The sequence below is a fragment of the Anopheles marshallii genome, chromosome 3 (genome assembly GCF_943734725.1).
Source record: "Anopheles marshallii chromosome 3, idAnoMarsDA_429_01, whole genome shotgun sequence".
NCBI classification, from domain to species: Eukaryota; Metazoa; Arthropoda; class Insecta; order Diptera; family Culicidae; genus Anopheles; species Anopheles marshallii.
Genome location: NC_071327.1, coordinates 42,078,645 through 42,102,511, shown reverse-complemented (window position 1 = coordinate 42,102,511; position 23,867 = coordinate 42,078,645). Strand labels below are relative to the sequence as shown.

Sequence of the window (23,867 nt, the reverse complement as noted above, 5' to 3'; positions counted from 1 at the left end):
CAAAAAGAGTGAACCATAGCCGCAAACTGCGCATAGCTCCGTAGACTTAAAACCAATCTCTCAACAAGAAACACAAGTTTTCATCAAGTCAATTTAGGCTTATCACCGTCTTTAATTTGTTTACGTGCAATCATAGCTTGACTAATCTGAAACAAAGGAACGGTACACTTACCAAGAGAAGATGGTACTTTTCCCGATTGTGTACAAAAGTTATTTGTCGAATTAAGAAAGATCGTTAATCTCGCGCCCAAGCGGTTCTCTTTTGTACAACAATTTAACATTTTTTGAGGAGGTTGTTCCATGCTGACGATATTGACAACGATCGTATTCATCAAGGTACCTAGAAGAAATTTGCAGCAATCATGTGTCCATCGAAAACAAATACAGGCATTCCCTACGATACGCGACTAATACGATCCTCTAGAAGAGAGATTCCTCTATAACTAAATTCCTCTAGAATTAAAATTAGTTTTTGTAATAAAGGAATGTAACGTATTGTTGACGTTATTTAAAATTTGCAAATTTTAAATTGAATTCCACTTACAAAAATCTACGAAATTTTATTTTATTTATTTATTCCATAATGATGGCATTTGCCGTATTATCAAAACTCTACGAAATGTTAAATTATTAAAATCCGCGTGTCTCCGAATCCGTTAAATTTGCTAAGTTGATTTCCTTCTCTGCAATTAATTTAAACAAGTAAGGCGAAGTTTTTAAAAGAAAACAATTAAATAAATCAAGTATAAATGCTTTATAGCACAACTGAAGGTATTTTTGATAAATTTTTCAGCTTTTTGCCTAGATTTTGTGCTAAAAATTTACTCAGCTGTGAAATTTCTAAAACCGAATTTCTGAATCCGCGTATCTCGAGAACTGCCTGTGCATGCGGAGCAAACGGCGTTTAAATTGTCGGAGCATGCTGAATAACACCAAGGCAAATACATATTACAGAACATGTAGTTATCTTGACGATGCAAAACGACATTACGGGTCATGATGTATGAATTCCGGAAAAAAACGATGGGTATGTTTTGAGTACAGTCGCTATCCAATTACGTTTAAATTATCTAAAATTTTGAAAATCCGCCTATCTTTGTATCCGCATTCGTAAGTCGAGAACCGCGTACGGGTATTGACTGTACAGGCAGTGCCCGAGCTACGCGACACTCGAGTTACGCGAATCTTAAAATTATGACAGATCATGTAATGTTGTATGTGGAAATAATATTTTTGATTATCAAATTTAAAATTTTCTCTAAAAGACGTTACATTTTAACATTAGAAACGTTAATCGAAGGAAAAATGTACTCTAATTGTCCAAAAAATCGTAAAAATATCAATTCACAATGTGCTTCGTAACGTGAAAAGACGTAATCGATGACAGAATACGAATCTGAATCGATATTAAAAAGGGAATTCCCGTTACGCAAATTTACCTGGCACGCATTATTCGCGTAATTTTTCAAGTTCAAGTTCTTTCACTTTTTGAACTTATAGAAAAAAAACTGTAAACGTTCTTCTCAGCACATTTCTTACCGACGGGTAACAGGGTACACTCGCGTCACACTTTCCGGTGTGTAGATCAGTTACGCTGACATCGTACGATGGGACGAAATAACTTCGATCGTTAGGTTGCATCGTCAGAACTGTAAGAGGATTCTTCTACTCGACCGTTGGAGACATTGAGGCCTTACCTTGGGTAGGGGGACACTCAAAGTTCTTGAAATGAGAAGACGTAAGGAAGACGTTGAGTAATATCTAGCTCAGACGGCCCAAACGATTCTCTCTGTTCTGAGCTGCGGCATCTTTATTTATACTCAATTTTACATTGTGATTTCTATTTGTTAAACTATGTGAACCAAAATGAACTCAATATAATTGCTTATTATTTCTAGTTCAATAATTGTTCAAAGTTGACGTTGAGTTCACGCGGATTTGTAAGAATGCTTACTTTGCTTAACACATCACCTGAGCGTTCTTCAGCGCCTCATATTGTTCATGTTCTCATTTGCGTTGGTCACTAGTTCCGTGCAATTGCTGATTTTGTTATTTCTTTCAGGGGTTTGCTATATATGGGTCACTGTTCCAGACCGGGTTGTTGTTGTGTTGGTTTAAAATGTACTATGATATATCGTTTCATGTGAGGTGGTCATGTGATCTTTTCTGTATTCAAATTTAAGCTGTTTAGCAGTTATGCTACAAAACAATAAACGCGGTTCAATGCTAAGGAAAATTAAAATGTAAGGAAATTGATACGAGTCTTCACTTTCTTCAGTATGCTATTTATTTGCGCATGTATTTTAGTTCTCTAGTTAATTATTAAGTTATCGGGGTTGACATTTTACACAAGACAGACGAAATTCAAAGAAATTTGTTCATTTTTGTTAGGTTAATTTGTTCCGTTAAACATACGCGTAAATTAGTTAGGTATAGCTACGCTTAATGCCATGCGGGTGTATCTCTTGATTCCTTTCCTTTTTTAATTTTAATTAACAAATATACATTAAGATTTGATTATTAGGCGCATTACTTTACTAAACTATTGAGGGAAACAAATGTACCAACAAATTGAAATTGAACACGTTTCCTAGGTCTAGAAATGTGTATGACTTTTTCTAGCAAAACGGTTTATTTGCTGCTCGTAGTAATAGTAAAGATCATTGAGACATTTTTCACTTATTTTCATCTGGTATATTGTACGTTTGCTATCTGAAAAGCGAATTAAATCCCTGATGCACTGGGCACATTTATGCGTTGTTTCGAAATTAAAATGTCAACCATTCAATAACAACTGATTTCGTTAAAGAACTTACTGTTGAATGTTAAATTTATTCAAGTTTAACATGTTGAACTGACTTCAATGTTTGATATTATTCACAGCTTGAATTTCACTCTCATCAAACTTTAAAACTGCTGCTATTGCATTGGTCATATGTTTCTTACTGTCTATGTCCCGCGATAAAAGGAAACTGAGCACAACGTTTTTCAAATACTCTAGGTTAGATCCTTCCAGTTGGTTGTTGCTTCGCAATCGTTCGATGTCTCTTTCCAGTTGAAATATTTGGTCCTTATAATTTTCCTCAATCATAACTTTTTCCTGTGCAAGCTTCCGAAGTGCAGCCTCCGACATGTTTTTTGAAGTACGAATCGCACTGATTTCTACGTTTTTCCGTGCTATTTCTTGTGCATAATGAAGAATATGTTGATGTTCATCAACTAAAGAAGTGAAGGACGTTATCATTGTAGAAGAGTCATTGTTACTATTCCAGCGGTTGCGATCACCTTTCGCGTTGTTCATAACTTCGCTGTTTGACTCCTGTTGGCGGATAGAAGTAGAAGACGAGAGTGAAATAATTTCCAGCGACGTTCGTAACGTTTTGATTTCTTCATCCTTCTCGTCCATTACGGCAAGCGAACGTTCACGTTGCTTTTGCAATGAATCTTGAAGATGACCAATTTTTCTCTCGAACGATGCTTGCATTGCATTCAAGGCCTCTGAATGTTTGGAGGACTCATTTTTAAAGGTCATCTGCTGTTCTGTTAGTTTCTGCTGCAAATCGGACTCCAGCTGTGCTGTGGATTGTTTTTGCAAATCATGTTTGTGTTTCAGTTGTGTCACACATTCTTGACACAAAAGGAGTTCCTTTTTCAGTCGTTGATTATCACTTATTGCTTGTTCGTAACGCCATTTATAGTTTTCCAGCTCATTTTGTGTATCCAAATGTTGGTCATGGGCAACGTTGGAAGGAAAATTAAGATCAGTTCGATTTTCACCAGTTTTATCAAAACTTTCGGTTTGGTGTATTGCGAAAAGCTCTTGACGTGCGCCATATCCATCTTCTATGGATTCACGATCAAAATTATTATCGCATGGCATGTTGTTTTGTTCTTCTACGTGTTTCGTTTTGAGGTTAGCTATGGTGCATTTCAATTGTGAGATGTGTGCCTTGTCCTGCTCTTTTAGACGATCATACTTACCCACCATTTCGCTAAGCTCTCGTATGCGGGATTCAAAATTGGCCACACGTTCCTCATGAATTTCTCTCAAACGTTTGCTGCTTTCTTCCGCCAACCGCACCCGCTGCTTTTCATCTGCCACTGCAATGGCATATTGTTTCTTCAGATGATTCATTTCTCGTTGCAAATCATGCAAAGATTCTTTTAAATTTATTGAAGTGCTTGAGCTCTTCTCAGTGATGCCAGTCACGGAACTAGAATCCTTTTCTTCAGTACGTTTTTTTAGCTCTGCCGGCCGATCCGGGATATTGAGCAAAAATTGCGTTTTCAGATTACCTAATTGTAATTCTAACTGTTCGTTCAAGTTACGTTCATCGTCTAACAGTTTCTTTAGCTCTCTTATTTTTAAGGACTGATCCTCGTACTTCACACTACTTAGTGGGCGATCGGCAGAAACACTAGCAAATGAGCTGCTAGAGTCATACGGGAATTGGCTTTCAAGCATTTTGATTCGCCTCGTTAATTCCTCTATTGTTGCATCCTTGTTTGCTAATTGTTGCCGAAGCTGGTTTCTGTCACTCTTTAATACTTCCTCAATACGATTTCGTTCAGCAGTGAGTGTTGCGAGATTTTGCATTAGTTTTTGGACTTGTCCTCCTTCGTTCGGCGCCAATGGTTCTTGTATTGTGTCAGACTGTTCATGTTTTTTTAAGCTGACAGATACTTTGCCTGCACCATCCCCTTCCGCGTTGAGTGTCTGTAAAGATTGCTCTAAGGCAATCTTTTCCTTGGCTAAACCTTTATATGCTACGATAATGTCTGGAAAAAAGCATTGTCGATTTTTATTGAAGGTAATATTGTGAGAATGCCATTGTATGGTACAAGACGCATGAGTAAATATCACTCACCCTTCAATCGACTTTCATAACGCAATATGTGTTCTTTTTGAGAGCTAATTACGGATTCATATTCTTTCAATTTGTTCATTTCGTGATTTCGTTTCTCCATAATGATAAGATTCTTATTATAATACACTCGCCAAACTCGAAGCGCTTAGTTCCACAAACTACATAAATAACTGGGAATCAATAGTGTAGTGAATTTCAAATAGTGTAAAACAATACTTTATTTCAGCACATGACAAACACGATAGATAATTGGTACTATCACCACACAATCAAAAAAAAAAACAGCTGGCATTGCAGATGCCACATTTGTACATTATTTGCGAGCCACGGACAAGCATTAATATCTAGGAAGTGAAGTGTCATCATATGAAACATTGACAATTGCAATCCCTTCAAACAACTTCGCTACAAACCTTAATCGGTTTCAAAAAACTTATTTATTAATTTTATATTATTTCAGTTCAGCTGCTTTATTTATTTTTTTTCATTTCGCTAAAAACGGCGTAACCGTATCGCTTAAAATTTAGCATTACTTTATAAGGTAATTTAATGCAATATTATGAATAACCTGACTAGTCTTCTACGTCAAGTGATGATTGACATCAACTGATCAAACGGTTGTAAATGACCGCAGCCGTAGCAATCTTGAAACGTAATCAACAAACTGTACGGAAACGTAGTTCGCTTTGGATAAACAGAGAGAAAACAGAAAAAAAATTACATCAATCTTTACATTAGCCACACCGAAAACAGTTGCTATGGCTTCTAGAAAACGGTCTGGTTCTGGTACAAAAAGACCGAAGGAAAAAGTAGTCCACATCTACGAACTATTGTGCCGTGGTGAAGATCCTAAAAGACAGAATGCACAGTTTTGGGAGGAGTTTTTTCTGCTGCAGCCGAACATGGATACGCTGGAAGGTGAATTGCTTAAGCTCACTCCGGAACAGTATAATTGTGCCAAACACAATATACAACAGTTTTTCACGGAATGTATAAATATTCTCTCAACTGGTAGTCCCAAGCGGATACACAATGCATTACAAACGATAGGTGTGTTCATTCATGTGCTGTTCCGCAAACTGGCAATGTCCGGATCAGGTAGCAACGGCAGTGATTTCAACAATGGTGGTGGACCTGCTGGCATGCCTGCTTCCTTTATTACCATCAGTTGCATAGAAGATGATATGCGCGAATTAATGAAACAGCTTTATGAAATACTGTCCAGCAACATTCCCTCGGAACGTCCAAAAGATTTGTGTTTAAAGATTTTGCTTATTATTGCCACCGGCATGGACAATGTAAACGAAAATTGCGTTATAGAGTTCATCATCGGACAAAATATGTTTGAAGTATTTAAAAACATGCTAAGCGATTCCAGTTTGCGGAACCAGCATGGACACGATGTAATTACGCTGCTAACAATTTTGGTTAATTATCGAAAACATGAAGGAAGCAACCCGTATGTGGTAGAACTGTCATTACTAGCAGACGAGTTTGCATTGAACGGGTAGGTTTGGCCATTATATTTTAATATGCGCTTAAGAAACCGAAGTAATTGAATTATTTAATGCACAGCTATGGACAAGTGATATCGTGCGTACTGACAATGTTCTGCAAGCAGCATCTACTGAGCCTGACAGAGCTTCCAACATCATCATCCTGGTTTTCATCGTTATCAAGCATAGTTGGAAACATGTTCATTTCTGACGATTTATGTTATCGAAGCCAACAGATTCGGTAGGCATGAGGAATTCGAAAAAAATCTGTCGTTAACTATTGTCGATTTTTGTCGTTGTCGTTCTAGGGCAAACAATGCACTCCTTCTGGCACTGTATGAAGCGATTCATTTGAACAGGAATTTCATAACCACTTTGGCACATACGCAAGCAGATTCCACACCGCCTTCGCCGTGCAATACTTTAAACATCAATGACGGAACTCCCGATTTGTCGGCGGCAGCTATTCTAGATGCGTCACAGTACTCAACCAATCTGTTCGTTGCTTTATTTCAATACTGGTAAGTGTGTGGCCGATTTTTACTAGCAATATATTTGCCGAAGATTACGTCAGAAAATACAATATTATCTGTTTCTTGTGTTATTTGCAGTTCGATCGTGATGCAAGATCATAAAAGCGAATTGAGTGCAATTAATTTGAAACTTTGTTTGCTTATTTTGACATGCATTGCTGAGGATCAGTATGCGAACTCTATGATGCATGACAATAATCTTACGTTCAAAGTTTCATTACACCGAGCACATATGAGACATAGAAAGCTAACGTCAGAGAAAATTTCCAAGCCACAACCCTTAGCTACCACTTTACTCGGTAAGTGATGGCGTTATAAATACTTACTTACTCATGAGCCGCTACAAATTGTAGCCTATAAACGCTTCGAGGTCTTGGCCATCCGCATGAGTTCTATAACCCGTACAGGGTCGAGTGTTGTCTTCTGCCAATCCAAAATACAATTTTAAGCTACTTTGATCACGGGGATTTACCAGTTTTCGAAGACATGGCCGGGGATTAGTCGCCCTCCTACCGGCGTTATCAATAATGTTAGCGTTAATCAATAGCGTTACGAGCTTGTAACGTTATAACAGTGATATATCAAATAAGGATTTTTAATTTAGTGAAAAAATGCCCAAAGGTCGTATTGTGGACATAGTTTGTCAAAATTGAAACGTCACTGGGCATTTCCAGTTATGAACCCCTTCGCCCGGGTTTGCTCGGTTGATTTATAAACTAGCCTATAACTATGGATTGCTGTGGCGGGTGGCTTGTGATAATTGAGGCTGTGCTATTTATCTTGTCATTGTCGGAGAGTTGGTGTGCATGGTTAAAGCAACAGTGGAGTGGTGAGATGATAAAACAGGCTCGTAATTTTAAAGGCGTAAAATATTGCGGCCAACTCGGCAGTGTATAAAGTGCATGGTTGCCTCAACTTGAACGCGACATACATTGTTATGCCAAAAACATCGAGACCCTTACCCTCCCCAGAAGACGATCTAATAGTGTACAATTGTTTTGAAGGGTTTAAATGGCCATACTTGTTCCTAAACATGCCACGACCCTCGAGCGAAGATCATTAGGTATGGTGTTGATTTCCTCTCACAACGAGGACTATGTAAATGTACATACAGATGTACATACAAAGGAACTGTAGATCTCATTAAGGGTAGCGCAGTTTATTGTTTGTGAGGCGCTAGGGTGCACTTGTAGGGAAACAAAATTATTATATACATTCATGATTTTGTTCTTTGAAGCTGCCTCTATCAGTGCTTCAAAATTCTCTATAATCAAGGGATTTGATACCGAGATTTGGACCAGCAGACGAAGCGAGAGCTGTTTAAAACAAAGTTTCAGCGGTATCACTCCGGTCATCACTTCTAGTGCTCCGTTTAATTTCTACGTGACCATTATCAAAATTGATTACTTTTTCCAACAAAAGATAGAAGAGAAAATTATTCATCTTCGGATACAGCCCCGCATTTTCTATCATTTGACATAGTTTCCAATAAGTCACTGAGTCCATTCCAACTCCATTCTAACTGAGTCAAAATCCCGCTGTATATCATGAAAGATACAACCCATATTTTGCCCATATACACACGCTGTACGTGTGTAGGTTACTGTTAATTGTGTAGAATTTTTTACATGTTATTCTCTTTTATTACTCTTTCACAGACCTATTAGTGGAGTTTATTGTGTCGCATTTGCTCAAGAAGTTCCCAATAGAATTGTATCTTTTATGTATTGGTATAATACACCGCGTAATTATTTACCAAAAAAGATGCCGCGTACGAATTGCATATCACTGGAAGGAATTATGGACAGCAATGATAAGTTTGTTAAAATTTCTCATTTACCAAGAACAGAACCTTATGAAGAGATGTAACATTTTCGAGTTAGCATTACAGGTAAGAATGAAAAAGAGCTGCATGGACACGTTGTTAGTTGTGCTGAGGTCGCATTGTTGTTAATTGTTTGTAAATTTATACCGACTTTTGTGTTGCAGGTGATAAACATTTTCAATCTTTTCATCACATATGGGGACACTTTCCTCGCAACAACTAACAGCTATGATGAACTTTATTACGAATTGAATCGAGAAGAGAAGGTGTTCTGTGAATTGCACGCAATGGTACTACGATATGCTTCTATACAAGACTGCGATTATAAAGAAGATTCGATTCGACTGTTGAATGCGCTATCCAACATATTGGCAATAATTAAGCATTTTCAGATGAAAATCAAAGAATGGCTCGCTAGCCAAAGCTTATCGACTCCCACTGAACAGCAAATACTAGAACAAATTCAGAAAAACTATGATCTTACGCTTAAGCTTCAGGATAGCCTCGATCAGTATGAACGATATAGCGAGCGCCCTAAGCATGTGTTATTTTTTGCCAACCTTATGAAGGAAGTAATGGGCGATACCAGAAAAACGGTTTACTATTTAGTAAAGGAAAGCAACAAAGGTACATTTATTGAATGTTTATGCGGTGTTGTGACTGACGGAACAAGTACAGCCGATGTAGCAGAAATTGGAATGATGCATTCCTCCAGTTGAAAATTATCGACCGTTAATTGTGGTACTACTTAGTTATGCATTTGTATGACAGCAAATTAAATAAAGTTCTATTTTTTCCTTAACCATTACAATAGACATAGCATATTCATTAGTTTTTTCTTAAAAGCAAAGAAAATTTTGTTTTTTTTCTGCTCATTTGAAAACAGGATTTCAGAATGTGTCTATGGTTTACATATACAAATCAGCATTAACTTAAACGGAAGGGAAAAGCAGAAAGGTAGGCAAGAAAGAGAAAGAACCAATAAATAATAAAATGCTCGTAGGTAGGTTGAGTTATACTTCTAGTAGCATTTTTGGTATTTTCAATTGAATGCTTATAATAATGAAAGCATGATTTTCCTGTAGAACAACAAATCTATTTCTAGATTAATCTCGTCCCAAGGCATACATTAAAAGCAAGATATACACCATAAAAAACCGAAAGGGTCGTAACAAAAACAAAAATAACTACATTCACACCGTTTGTTACACTACATATGTTATAACATCTATATTTTGCTTATTGTTGATTTTAGTCCCATTTTTTTCCTATGGTATTGCAGGATGGTACAGTGGTAATTAGTTGCAAATAAATATGTTGAATCTTGTGCCTTTATTCACGTTTTACCACTTGCGTTTACGTTTGCGTTTCACGTTTTACCACATTTTTACTATAAGCAATGCAATACAAAAATACACAATTATACACATCCACGGATGCGGAAAGTATTACTCTTGGAACATATTAAAATAAAAAAAAAAACAATTCAATGGAATCTGAACAAAGTGAAAATATTTTCTTTTTCGATTACACTTGCAGCTTCCTGTGTATAATCTAAGCAGACAGAAAGTGAATTTTAGTCGTACTCAAATCGTACTGTGGAATGAACAGCTGGGAAGCTTTTAGAACAGAATATCATCGTCGCCTTCGTCTAAGATGTTTGCTTGGTTGCGCACATCTATGCCTTCTTGCAACAGAGCTGCCCGTTTTTCTTCCGCTTTCTTCTTGGCGATACGTTTCTTGTCCTATTCGGGGAGATTCGATTGTTATTAGAACCTTACACAGCCCTTTAGCCTAAATTGAAAAGTTTTGTCTTGTACAAACCTGAATCTTCTTCAAACGATAGAATTCTTCGCGTTCCAATTCATCCAGCTCTGAGATGATGTATGCCAGTGTGCGGTCGATTCTAGGTATAATAACTGTAAGCGATTGAATGAAGAATTTACCATATTTTTCGTTGTGTATAGATCTATGCATCTTACCATGCTCGATTGCATTTACACGACGATTGGTGATTTTGATGACCTCGTCTAATGTAACGAACGACGTTTGAAGCGATGCCAACTCTACTAGCAACTTAACAGCGCTTTGGTAGTTCTTTTTCAATTTTTGGAGCTGTTGTCCTCCCTTTGCCAAACCGGTCAGTTCGTAGGTGTCCGAACCATCTTGATAAGATTCGAAAACTGGCAGCGTAACTCCAGCAACGTTATCCTTTTTGGTACGAATCTTGATTTGGGCCTTGGTGACGTTTTGTAATACGACTTGGTTGAAATCACCCGAAGCAAATTTCGCCTCTGCTAGTGAGAAAGCCGCTTCTTTCATTACTTCACCCATCAATGTCTTAGTCTGTCGTAGAAGTATACGGAAACAAATTTAATTCAGAGCTACGAACCAAACATCAACACATGACATATGCGGGCAAATGGTAGCGAACTTACCTCGATAATTTTACTTAAAATCATTCTGAAACGCATCTGGAGCGCATCTGCCTTCTTCTTTAAAAGCCCGTGACCCTTGTGGGCACCTGCAAGGCGAGCCTTCATTTGCATTTGGGCGCTTCAAAAGGAAAACAACATAATACGCATTTAAGACCGATGGATATCCATTCCATCTTACACGACTCAGAAATACCTACCCTCGCGATGGGAAAATAGGGATCCGATCCTTAGATGACATTTTGAAAAAGGAGATTTCCTTCAGACTGATTCGGACAAAGTGGTTCTTGCTGCTGAACTGGTCCACTAAACGTACGAAGACAACAATCACGGGTTGCAAATTTCAGATTCCTCTGGTCACAAGACCATATAACAACACACACACGCATACACTTTTCCATTAAACCGTAACTTTTGCTGTCAGACAAGGTTGGGCCATTTTTAAACTTGACGGAAGAAGAAGAGAATTCACCAAAGTGTATAGAAGAGAGATGTGCTCAGGGTTTTAATTCAATTCATTTCGATTTCAGTGCTTACCATGGTCGTTGGGGTGCTCTCTTTCGTTCCGAATCAAGAATACAGCATGTTGCTTGAAGATTTTAACCAGCCACGCACCACCCTCGTAGCAAAGTGGTGCTATTTCTCATGACATCTCACTCACACCATACTGCTGTCTCCCTTTTCTGGGCCTAAGGTTTTGTGACATGGGATCGCAGTTTGTGTTTACGTGCGATAGCCAGCGAGATTGCGAAAATATTGGACAAATCCTTACAAAAAGTAAGTATATTTGTTTCAAAGTTAGGTCAACTCCTTGATAATTGCAATGCATTTTTCCAGTTTTACATCCTTTTCGTAAAAATCCGGAGCAGAACGCCGCGGCGCCATCATCGGATACACCGTGGACACAACACTGAAGACCATCGTCACCCTGTAAGCAGTGCTTTTTGTGATAATTAAATGTGAATGGGAAAAGTTATTGATAAATGGTGAATAAATGATGTATTTATAGCTGTAATTATTGTGGTATCCGAAAAAAATCGTAACCATATGTAAACAAACACACGCACATACAAGCCACGCCCCTCGATTCGATTTGGGCTTCTTTTCGAAGTGACGTCATTGACCAAGGAGCCGAGAAGTAGCCCAACGGTTTTCATACGATTTAACAGCACGCTTGCCAAGAAGGTTATTCTTTCAGAAGGAGTGACGACCAGCGGCTTCGAAGTAGTAATTTTGGAAGTTAATCAGAACGAATCAGACTTGAAAAGTTATGTAAAATTTTAAATCTTTATTTCCAATCATTCAAGACAGTGTCGAATGCGCGTATTTCACATCTTTGGGTGTTCACACGAGAGCATCGCGCGCATTGTCAAAATTCTTATAAAAAATCCATGTTGAAAACTACGCGCCTACGTCGTAGTGTCAAATCTCTCTCGTGTGAAAACAATGTGACGCAGTTTGGTACGTGTAATTTGATCAGGCTCAGATTGAAACAATGTTACAATTGTTGTTTTATAAAAGTTAAAAGAGTAAAGTACATAAAACATACACTAATATTGAGCAACAAGATAGAATGGTCATAAAACTACAACAAGCCCAACGTCAAAGCCAGTCCCACGGATAATATCAAGCCGTCCTACGCGGTCTCGCCAAACACGATGTGTAGTTTGGCTGTAAGCGCTTCATGTGTTCATGGGCTGTCAAGGGATGAATGATCGTACTTTTCTACCTTTTTTTCCTCCATTTGTCCAAAACGTAGCTGTCAAATCCAGTTGGGCAGATTTGGTTTTATTATTTGGGTTGATGTGTGGTAATCGTGTCCAAAGGATTAGTAAAGTTTTTTTCTGAAGTAGTTTAATGTAGTAATCTACCAATATGCAGATCATTTGCGAAAATTATTTCGCGGAATAAATGTACCTCATCGCCCATCCTTGTATAGTGACATTCCCTTGTGGTTGTTGCGTGGCCAATTCGTCACTGTAATAGATAAGAATCGGAAATCGGTGATTTTTTGTGTCGTAGCCTTTAAGTAACGCAATGAATTTCGAAAAATCCACTTCTCCCCGTAACAACAATGTGGGCGATAAATCTGCTAGTCAAACTTCTTCAACAGCTACAACACCTAGTTCTAGTAATAGTTTAATTGAACCTTCCGAAGATTCTACCTTAAACAATGCATCGAGCATATTTTATGGAGGAGAGCGTGGTGGATCTGGTGCCGATGCGGTAAGTTTATAAAATGTATAGTTTCGGTCGAATAGAACATTGAACAATGGCTACTTTTCTGAAATTTATGATTTATGTATAATATGTTCATTTCATGTGTAATATAATTTAACCGCAAGTGCATATTTTACAGAAAAGTCTGTTTATTTCGCCTTGCTTATCATTCGTATCATTAGCCTTTATCTGATCGTAAACGAATAATGTGTAATTACACTCAATGTTGGATTTAGCAATTGCAAGTTGCAGTTTTCTTTTGTTCCGTTTTAAGCCAATTTCACTGTATTTATTCTACGGCATTTTGGACTTTTACAGAGAGATTTCAGCTTTCGAGAATTATGGGCGTTTACTGGGCCGGGTTTTTTGATGTCTATCGCTTATCTGGATCCGGGAAACATCGAATCGGACCTGCAGAGCGGAATTGTAGCCAAATACAGTTTGCTATGGGTGCTACTTGGAGCAACGCTGCTAGGATTGGCAATGCAACGATTGGCTGTGAAGTGGGTAACATATGTCCAGTGTATTTTGATATTACGTTTACGGCCAAACTCATTTTGGGCATATTCATTCACTAACAACATTTTTCTGTCTGTCCTAAACACAGAATTGGAGTTGTTACAGGATTGGATCTAGCGGAGATGTGCCATAAACAATACAAAACTGTGCCTCGGTTGATACTTTGGCTGATGGTAGAAGTTGCTATCATTGGCTCTGATATGCAGGAAGTCATTGGTACGGCAATAGCCATCTATCTTCTCTCGTACAAACGGTAATTTATGGTTGTGCAACAAACCTAGAATGGATTTATACTTTTTTTACATATTTATACTCTTGATTACAGGATACCTTTGTACGTTGGCGTATTGATAACCGTATTAGACACTATGTGCTTTCTGTTTTTGGATAAGTATAAATTGAGGCGGTTGGAACTATTTTTTGGTTTCCTTATTACAACAATGGCGATATCATTCGGTTATCAAGTAATATATTATGTTTCAATATGTGAATTCTTCTGCTTTACATGATTTTTTTACTTTACAGTACATCATCAGTGATACACCACAAATGGAAGTAATCAAGGGCATGTTTATCCCTTGGTCATCCGACTATCGGCCCGGTACGCTATTGCAAGCGGTTGGGATAATCGGTGCAGTTATTATGCCGCACAACTTATATTTACATTCAGCGCTGGTGAAGGTACACATTGTTTATCAACAAAATTTGAAAAGTGGCAGCTTACTTTTGAATTGTTTTTATTTACAGTCTCGAGCAATTAATCGAAACGAAGTAAAAGAGGTGAAGAAAGCCAACCGTTATTACTTTATTGAAGCATCAATAGCGCTTGCTGTATCATTTGTCATTAACGTGTTTGTAGTTTCTGTATTTGCTCATGATTTATATGGAAAGACTAATCAGGATGTGGTAAGTGAGAAGCACAATTAATCGCTTAAAACGTTGCTTTTGGGCATACTAGCTTATCATTACAATTCATGACATTGAAGCTGAATCTACTTTTGATTGTTTTTCCCGTCCTCTTCTCTTTCTCCTTTTCCGCCTTGCCTCATTTTGTTGTTGTAATATTGGTTCGTTACCAATGTAACAAATAAAACCATCATAACGCATCAATTGAATAACTCGTTAACTTTTGCAGATCGACCGATGCAGTAATTCATCATTTTCGGATGATATTCTACAAGCGTTTACGGCAAATAATGCTACAGCCGATATTAATATTTACAAAGGTGGTTTGGTGCTAGGATGTTTTTACGGTGTACTGTCAATGTATATATGGGCAATCGGCATACTAGCGGCTGGTCAAAGTTCCACCATGACTGGCACTTATGCAGGACAGTTTGCAATGGAAGTAATGTATAGTTCGTTTTCCCCCTTTATTAAATGTTTTGAAGAATGTTCTAACTTTTGATATTAATTGTTTCCTTTGTAGGGCTTTCTTAATTTGCAATGGGCGCGTTGGAAACGCGTATTGTTCACCAGAACCGTTGCAATAATGCCGGCATTTTATGTTGCATTCTTCAGCAGACTAGAGGATTTAACCAAAATGAATGACATTTTAAATGCCGTCATGGCTTTGCAACTTCCATTCGCAGCGATACCTACTGTCGCTTTTTCTTCGAGCGTGGGTATGTTTCTTTTTTAGTAGGCGCACCATGAAGCCGTATAGTAAACAACAGAAACTTAAATTATCTAAACTTCTTACATTTTTTTCTCTCAACGAACAATAGCACTAATGAAGAAAGAGTTCGTGAACAGAACGTAAGGAAATCTGTTTTCTGCAGTTTAATTTTACAGACAAACCGTACTAATAGTTCATTTCGCCTTTTGCAGGATAGAGAAAGCCATCTCCATCACTCTCAGTTTTACTGTCATTGGCATAAATCTGTATTTTATTATAACCAATCTGCAACAAGTGAATTTGACTGCTTTTATGATAATTGCCGTGGGTATGTATGACACAGTATGAAAAAAAAAAAAAATTCATCAACGCTCTTTTTTTTTGCTCTTTGCTAGTCATTTTCGGTACCTTCTACATAGCTTTTAATGTATACCTTATATTACATATGATGGTGAATTTGGGAAACAAATCATTAGCAACCAATTCAGTAAGTAGTTTAGCATCAACAGTGAACAATTAAAAAAATCGAACAATAATATTTCTTTTTTTCTTTTTAGCTCGTGAAACGGTATATCTTAGATGATGTTGATCTGTTTTCAAATATGGCAACGATAGATAATGGTTTATGATCTCAAATGAATAATCATGCCAGTCATTTACATACTTACTTATAGTTCAAATGCATATCTTTGTGAATATCAAGTGTTAAAAGAAGTGTTTAATGTGGCAGATTAAGGGAATTGTGCCTTAGTAGTGTAATAGATTTTTAGGCAACTTATATTTTCGTGATGTTTTGTGTAAACCCAACCAAGATACATAATTTTGATTGATTTCAGATGAAAGGAAAAATATTTAATTACATTCAAAAAGAGCAATGGATATACAAAGGCATATACAATTAGGGCTGTGTAATTGAAAATACATAATGTATCTATCACATATATCGCGTCACATGCCAATAAAAATACGCGTATAACATTGTTTATGGACTTATAGTTTTGTTTTCTCTCTTTTAAGGTTTTCTTGCCAAAGATAGTTGCATACCGAAATTCACTGCAGATTTCGGAATTATTCGGAAGCAATTGAATATCCTCAATATGATAGCTATTCGTCTTACTGAGAAAAAATAGGAAACGAACCAAATAGAAAAATGAGCTGAGAAGATTTGCAAGATAGCAAGTTCCAATAGATTTTTGAGTGTTAAACATACATCCGAATACAAGAAGTCTGTGCTCTAAATAGCTTTTTCCTAGAAGTTAATGCCTTATTGGTTTACTTGTTTAATCCCTACAAAAATGTGCAGTGACTCTTGAAAGTTTCAATTTAGGAAAGCATATTTTTTAACAGAATCAAATAATTAATCCTCTCACAGGACACAGCACAGGAAGCTATAATAAAAGGCTAAACATACATATATATATATATATATATATATATATATATATATATATATATATATATATATATATATATATATATATATATATATATATATATATATATATATATATATATATATATATATATATATATATATATATTATTAGGGATTATATATAAGGTTCAGTGCTGATTTGGTAGCGGCACCGGTTTTCTCACGACAGAACCGGTCCGAAACCCCAGCCGGACGCAGGACGGATTATCTCACTGTGTCTCTAGTTTGGTAAATAAAGTCGAAGAAAGCCAGAAATGGTACGCCCAGACCTGTTAAGGATGTTGTGCCGATAAGAAGCATAGATGTTTATTTTTTATTAATGAAATATAATTCTTTACATTTTGCATTTTAACCAACGATCGTAACACGGGTTTATAGAAAACCCTTTGGTTGAAACCACCGAGATACAGTTTTTAATCTGAAAGCTCAATTACGCTTTGCCGTAGTCGAATAATATATTTAACATACTTTTGACCTTTTTGCGTATTCTACTAAGTAATTGTAACATAGTTCGTTTGACCTATCGTTGGCATTTACATTCTTTTGAATATTTTTAATTTTATTTAAATTTCTTAGCATTTGCCTGTTTGATAATTTTGTATCAATTAGGTTTCGATGACGTTTGCCATATTTAACATTCGTTGAATGTGGAATTGCTGGATTAAACACCATTTCCGAGCAGTTGTAAGCTGTATAAAATTCCCCGGGAGTTCTAAAATAATGAGGATTAAAAAACAAAATGTTTGCGCATTTTTTGTTATGATCGCATCCTAAATTATACTTACAGCGTTCTTCCAGCATTAACGGGCGCAGTGTCCGAATTTGTCAGCACATTGGTTATCATTTTGCGTATGGTAGGATGATAATGACGCACCATGCAGCTACTTTCGTATAACGCGGTGCAATTGGCATTAGCGAATTCCGGTTCTTCGTTGAATGGATCAAATCTACCCGAACCTACGACAGTCTCCGTATCGAGCAAAATGTCTAGCTTTTGATTCATATGGATGCAGCTTCGAATTAAAGATATAAGACCAAGAGACCCATTGGGAAGCACTTGTAGGCAAAGTGTTGAAAGACGCTTTACAAAGCTGACATAACGATGATACGTTACGTTCCGACGACGTTTGAACAGAATGGTATCTAAAGTTTTAAGAATAGTCTCCATATCTTCGTGGTTTTTGCCTGTCAGCAATTAAAGAATGTGAATTTGAACATAAAATCATATTATAATAAATGCACATATCATACGCTGATCACAAAGAAACGGTCATTAATTTTCTCGTGCTTACCTGCATTCACGTAGAGCAAATTTTTGTAAAAATGCGAATAGAATCTTGCTGGATCAATGTTAAGAACTTCTCCTTGTCCACTTAGTATGATAAACACCGTTTGGATACAATGCAATTGCTCTCTATATCCCAACTCGACGTTTGCCAACAAATTGTTCAACAGCTCAATCAAATCGGCATAAAATTCGATGTTAATGGTATGTGCAAATTTGGACAATCCTTCTAGAGTTACACTCAGCACTTTCGAATCTGGATAACATTTAAGAATTTTGAAGTAAATCATGAACGTCAGCTTCGATATTTCAGTTAGCTTGCGGCGTACGACTTGCTTGCTTTCTTCCGCCTTTGTTTCAAAAATATCTTTCTCAAGCTCCTGAAGCTTTTTCTTGCGTTTACGTTCTTTACGTGACATGTTGATAACGTACGATTTTTGCTTTTCTAATTTTTGCTTTTTGAGCTCCAGCAACACGTCTTCATTCATATTTATACGATTAATTTGTAAGTTTTTCAAGCAAGAAATCATCTCAGGAAATATATTTCGCTGCTTTTTCTTTATCATCATATTTATATGACGCACAGTCTGGAAAAAAATGGATAACCGTTATCAAAACTATGCTAGCTTATGTGCGCTAACGTCAAAATTTGTTTCTTTTACTTACATGATGAGTTAAATCTAACCGTGTGTCCGTTTTGAACAAAGAACTGAAACAGGCATGTACTGTTTTCCGTATCACTTCTTTTGCATTGTTTAACATTAAAACCAGTACTTGTATGATGTTTGGACTATAGTTGAAGTACGGGTGAGCTAGTACCAAATCGCACATGCATTGTACCGCCATTTCCAACAATTGGCGTGTTTCTATCGATTGTTTTTCCGAATGTTTCAATTTTCTTGTGTAATTGCTTATTACTGATTCCATGTGTGTCAGTAATTGTTTATAGTAAGCTAGCAGCTTATTTTCAAAATTAACACGAGCAAGTGTATCCTTCTTCACTGAAATGTATAAGAAAGGATATAATAGCAAAGTTTCAAGAGCGGCGAGACACAACATTACACTTACATTTTTGTTGCTCCTTATCAACGATTCCAATGCGATATTCCGGAACAATATCTTTGAAAACTTCAACCAACGAAATCATAGCAGTTTTACGAACAGCTAGGAAGTTGATAGTACCATCACGGGTTTGCTCATTCAATAAATCCAGTAACGAACTAACGTTTTCGATCCTAGCTTCCGGGTTTTCTAATAATGCTGCACATACTGTTCCTATGTAGAATTGTTTCTCTCTAATTTGCTCTTCACGTTTTAACAAAATATCAGTCAACGACACTATTTCATGTACGTTTCGAGGTTTCTGGCATGTAACATCAATTGCCAATGGATTCTCAGCAGGATCAGCTGCATGTGTATCAATTTCATTTCTCGGTTGCTTTGGAGCAGATCGATTGATCAATCCTTTACCTTTAACTTTTATGGGCAACAAATGATTTACATTGTCATGTTTTTTCATTTCCGTCAGCACTTTCCTGCGATATGTTTCTTCCATCTTTTCGACCCTGTCGGTCGGTGTTTTAAACGCCGTTCTTTTATAATCGAATGCATTCTTCGGTTTTACGGCTGCGGATGATCTACTTTTACCTCTCTGAAGCCCAAGAACAGGTTGGCGTGCTAAAAACCGAACAAGATGTCAGGGGGAATTGAAGAAAAATAGTAATAATGATGAAAATAAACGTGTACCTTTAGTGATAGACTTGGTTTTTATCGATTTTTTCGGTAATTTAGCCATGGAAACTGCACGGAAGCGACCGGTTTCACTAATATTCTAACCAATGAATAGCTTGTTTATGCGATGGAAAGCCACATGTATTTCGATTGCAGAACTAGCAGTACACCAGTTTGCTTCATGCTGAATAAATTGACAGATGACAAACGGGGAATAATCGCCTTTGAATATGCAGCAGCTTCGCACTTTACACTATACAGGCAGTTGCCGAGATACGCTATTATAGCGGACCGCTATAACCCGGGAAAAATCCAAGTATTTCGAATTTACGCGTAAGTCGAATCCGGGAGTAAAATCGTTAATACTTCAAAGTTCGATAGAAGACTTCCTTCTCTGCACTTAATTTATTCAGCAAACCAGGGTACTTTTTGATAGAATACATTAAAATAAAATTAAAAACAAATGTTTTATATGATAAAGGAAGCTGTTTTAGACCAATTATACACCTTTTTGCTTAGATTTTGTGTTATAAATGAACTCAGCTATCAATTTTCCAAATATATTTCCAAAAACCGCGTATCTCCGAATCCGAGTATACGAGGACCCGCGTATCTCGGAGACTACCTGTACTCGCCATACGCGATGTTTTGGAAAAATGACAGCTCACCGTGCAATTAGACGGTGACAATTGTCTCGAAAACTTTTTGAATTGGCTCAATCCAGCAAAAAAAGTTCGTTTCTCCGAGACATTTCTGCGCTCATTTGTTTGTTTACATACCACTTGTGGGTGTTATTTTGGTAAAAGATTTTTGTAGTCCCCCCCTATAGGGTTTGAAGCTACCCTGGACATATTTGTTGCACTACGGTCTTGAGTTGGTCATTGATAGTTAAAAATTAAAATTTTATGAGGTATGTTTTAATTTTTGTTTCCGTGGCTGTAATAGTCAAAAACAATGGTGGTAATGAATATTATGAAAAATTAAGGAAATGTTAAAAAATTATAAAACTACCAGCGATTAACTTCTAGTATATTAATGATTTCAGGAGGGTTATCATATAGTTAACAACATAACTATATTTTAAATATTTAACTTAATATCTTTAATGAAAAAAAACTTTGTTGAAACATATTTTTATTAAACTTTGCTAAATTTATTAGGAATATCCCTTGCATCTTTAGATAAACCTACATCTTTAGATAAATAAAAAAATAAAATAAATAAAAATTTCTTCCTTCACGGAAGTAAAATCTTTAAGCAGTAGTGCTTTTAATTAATATTAAAATACATGTATTATTATTTTTTTCTTAACTTACACCTTACTTCCCTTAAACCACTGTTTAAAACCATCATTGCAACGAGCATTGCAACCATTGCAACCAAAAAATAAAAACACTTTCATTTTTATTTTATTTTCCTTCATGACTAGAGCCCAACCATTTTTAACGAACATGTCGAGTCCATAGTGCAACAAATATGTCCAGGGTAGCATCAACCCCTATGGGGTAGACTACAAAAATCTCCCAATCTGCAAACGTCACACGAAAGGGCGCCCGACGGTAGCCCAACGGGATCGAGGTTGATTGAGTGTGCGTTTAACTGCGCACGCTGCACTGTACATAAACACCACATACGCGATTGATGCGGACGAACGCAGGCACACAAGGAAGGACGAAAACAACACGATCCTGAACATGAACATGCGCGCGTACATTTTCACATTATCTGACAATAAAATCAATACACGAGATGATTCACAATACGCATAAACACTTACGCGAAAATTAAGCACTATTTCACTAAAAAACACAAAACACCAATGTTGCTTACCCAACGATAGCTAGCAATAATTAAAAAAATAAATGATTTGGGAAAAAAGGAAACAAAACAAACACAAGTTCGTTAACACAGGGAACACGCGAAACAAACAGCTAGGCTCGCTGTTTCGGAAATTGATTAGATCAGCAGAACGTTCAAAACATAAACAGCCCGGCAACGCTCGGTTATGCAAGAGGCGCAAGAATGCGATGAGCCCGATTAACGCGTACAAAGCGTACTTTTTACATGCGCCAATATCTTTAAGAAAAATAGTATATAAACCATTGAATTTTATCAATAAAGAATCTTTACATTGTTCACTTCGGAAATGAACAGACGTGTCGAGTTCATTGGAGAATTGGATAATCTTGCCTTGACTTCCCTTCGGATGTTGACTTCGTACACCGCGTGTATCGCACCACTCTGACGGAAGAATTAGTAAGAATTCTATTAGCCGATGCTAAATCCACTGTCAGGTACTAGATGACTAGCCTGTCCGTCTGATTTACGCGAAACTGATAGAAACGTCCAATTTTCTGACAAATAAAGAAGCTACCACGAGAGTCTTCTAAAATAATCGACGCTCCTTCGCGCGGACGATTAAAACGGCGGAATTAAAACTCCGGTTTTGTTACCCCGCAGCGTAACAACCAACCCAAGGAAGCATTTTCGATCAATCTCCATACAAAAGTGGAGAGTGCTCGCTCTAACAGCTATTTCCCTCCTGCTTGCTCACACACGGCTCGGAAACCCAAGGAAGCATTTTCGATCAATCTCCATACAAAAGTGGAGAGTGCTCGCTCTAACAGCTATTTCTCTCCTGCTTGCTCACACACGGCTCGGAAACCGCTCACTGCAGTAGCCTCATTCCGCAGACCGCCCCACCGCTCTTCGCCCACACATTACGAGCTCGCGTGCATCGGGTTTGTGTGTGTGGGTGTCTCAAGCTCTCGAAATTCCCAAGGAAGCATTTTCGATCAATCTCCATACAAAAGTGGAGAGTGCTCGCTCTAACAGCTATTTCCCTCCTGCTTGCTCACACACGGCTCGGAAACCCAAGGAAGCATTTTCGATCAATCTCCATACAAAAGTGGAGAGTGCTCGCTCTAACAGCTATTTCCCTCCTGCTTGCTCACACACGGCTCGGAAACCGCTCACTGCAGTAGCCTCATTCCGCAGACCGCCCCACCGCTCTTCGCCCACACATTACGAGCTCGCGTGCATCGGGTTTGTGTGTGTGGGTGTCTCAAGCTCTCGAAATTGCGATCGGATTGCATTTATTTTTCGATAGCCTGTGCACGGTTGAGTGTGTCCTGCTCGCACGTACTTTCTGTCTCTGTCACAAACGTCGGTATCGCTGAGCTGAGCGTCTGATGAAAGCGCGCGGCATTTAAACCAATTCCGGTACGGGATTCGAAGTTAAACTAAATTATATTAATCATTCTGTAAAGTAATCGAAGGCAATACGATGACGCGCCGTGATTAGCCAAACGCTAGCGATTATACATATCCTAAGGATGCATGTCAAGTTTTATTCGCTGTTTTTTATTCAACTGCTATCCGTTACGATGTCCGATGATCTGAATCGCGAACGCCACACCGGTTGATTTTATCACCGGTCCGCTTAGTTCCAGAAGATGTACGCGACCGGAGAAGATGGCCAGCGAGCCTACCCTAACCGAATTGCTAAGTTTAAGCATTGTGTTTGTGTATGTCGGTTAGAAATACGGATCTGTATTTTAGTTCCTATCGCCAGGATCAGGAGCCAGGATCGCCTGGATGGGTGGATCCGACACAACCGCTGTCTGGAAGATGCTGTTCGAATATCGTCATATCTTGACAATTGCGATAGCTCTTCGGACGGCAGCGGCATCGAAGGGGACACCGACCGGTCTTTTGCCAATATGTCGACCGTCGATGGTATCCGCTACTGGGTGTCAATAACACCCATCCGATCCATCACTGTAGTTTTGCAGCTCTTTAAGAAGGCAGACATGACACTGCCATCCCGAGTGTGCCAGAGTACCAACACTTTAAGTTGCTGTCTTGTGGCATGACATTGCTGTCTACTAATGCGCACAAAG

The 23,867-nt window shown here is 37.7% G+C and overlaps 4 protein-coding genes across 4 annotated transcripts; 2 read left to right on the top strand and 2 right to left on the bottom strand.

Moving 5' to 3' along the window:
• Positions 1-2,860: 2,860 nt before the first annotated feature.
• Positions 2,861-5,033, bottom strand: LOC128714147 (GRIP and coiled-coil domain-containing protein 1). The gene is made up of 2 exons (XM_053809021.1): positions 4,869-5,033; positions 2,861-4,779 (listed from the first exon to the last, which is right to left on the bottom strand). Exons 1-2 carry the CDS (start codon positions 4,966-4,968, stop codon positions 2,861-2,863), a joined length of 2,019 nt encoding a protein of 672 aa, XP_053664996.1. The 5' UTR covers positions 4,969-5,033.
• A 593-nt stretch (positions 5,034-5,626) lies between these two features.
• Positions 5,627-9,441, top strand: LOC128713328 (armadillo-like helical domain-containing protein 3). Its single transcript, XM_053808187.1, has 6 exons — positions 5,627-6,375; positions 6,444-6,605; positions 6,673-6,885; positions 6,976-7,196; positions 8,556-8,788; positions 8,887-9,441. The coding sequence occupies exons 1-6, from the start codon at positions 5,627-5,629 to the stop codon at positions 9,439-9,441; spliced, it is 2,133 nt and encodes a 710-aa protein (XP_053664162.1).
• Positions 9,442-10,344: 903 nt separating this feature from the next.
• Positions 10,345-11,398, bottom strand: LOC128715595 (V-type proton ATPase subunit D 1). The gene is made up of 5 exons (XM_053810504.1): positions 11,358-11,398; positions 11,161-11,278; positions 10,705-11,068; positions 10,547-10,641; positions 10,345-10,467 (listed from the first exon to the last, which is right to left on the bottom strand). The coding sequence occupies exons 1-5, from the start codon at positions 11,396-11,398 to the stop codon at positions 10,345-10,347; spliced, it is 741 nt and encodes a 246-aa protein (XP_053666479.1).
• Positions 11,399-13,194: 1,796 nt separating this feature from the next.
• LOC128715322 (protein Malvolio) lies at positions 13,195-16,143 on the top strand. The gene is made up of 12 exons (XM_053810205.1): positions 13,195-13,383; positions 13,696-13,880; positions 13,985-14,149; positions 14,222-14,360; positions 14,422-14,577; positions 14,644-14,802; positions 15,032-15,244; positions 15,326-15,521; positions 15,624-15,654; positions 15,727-15,842; positions 15,910-16,001; positions 16,072-16,143. Exons 1-12 carry the CDS (start codon positions 13,195-13,197, stop codon positions 16,141-16,143), a joined length of 1,713 nt encoding a protein of 570 aa, XP_053666180.1.
• Positions 16,144-23,867: the final 7,724 nt, after the last annotated feature.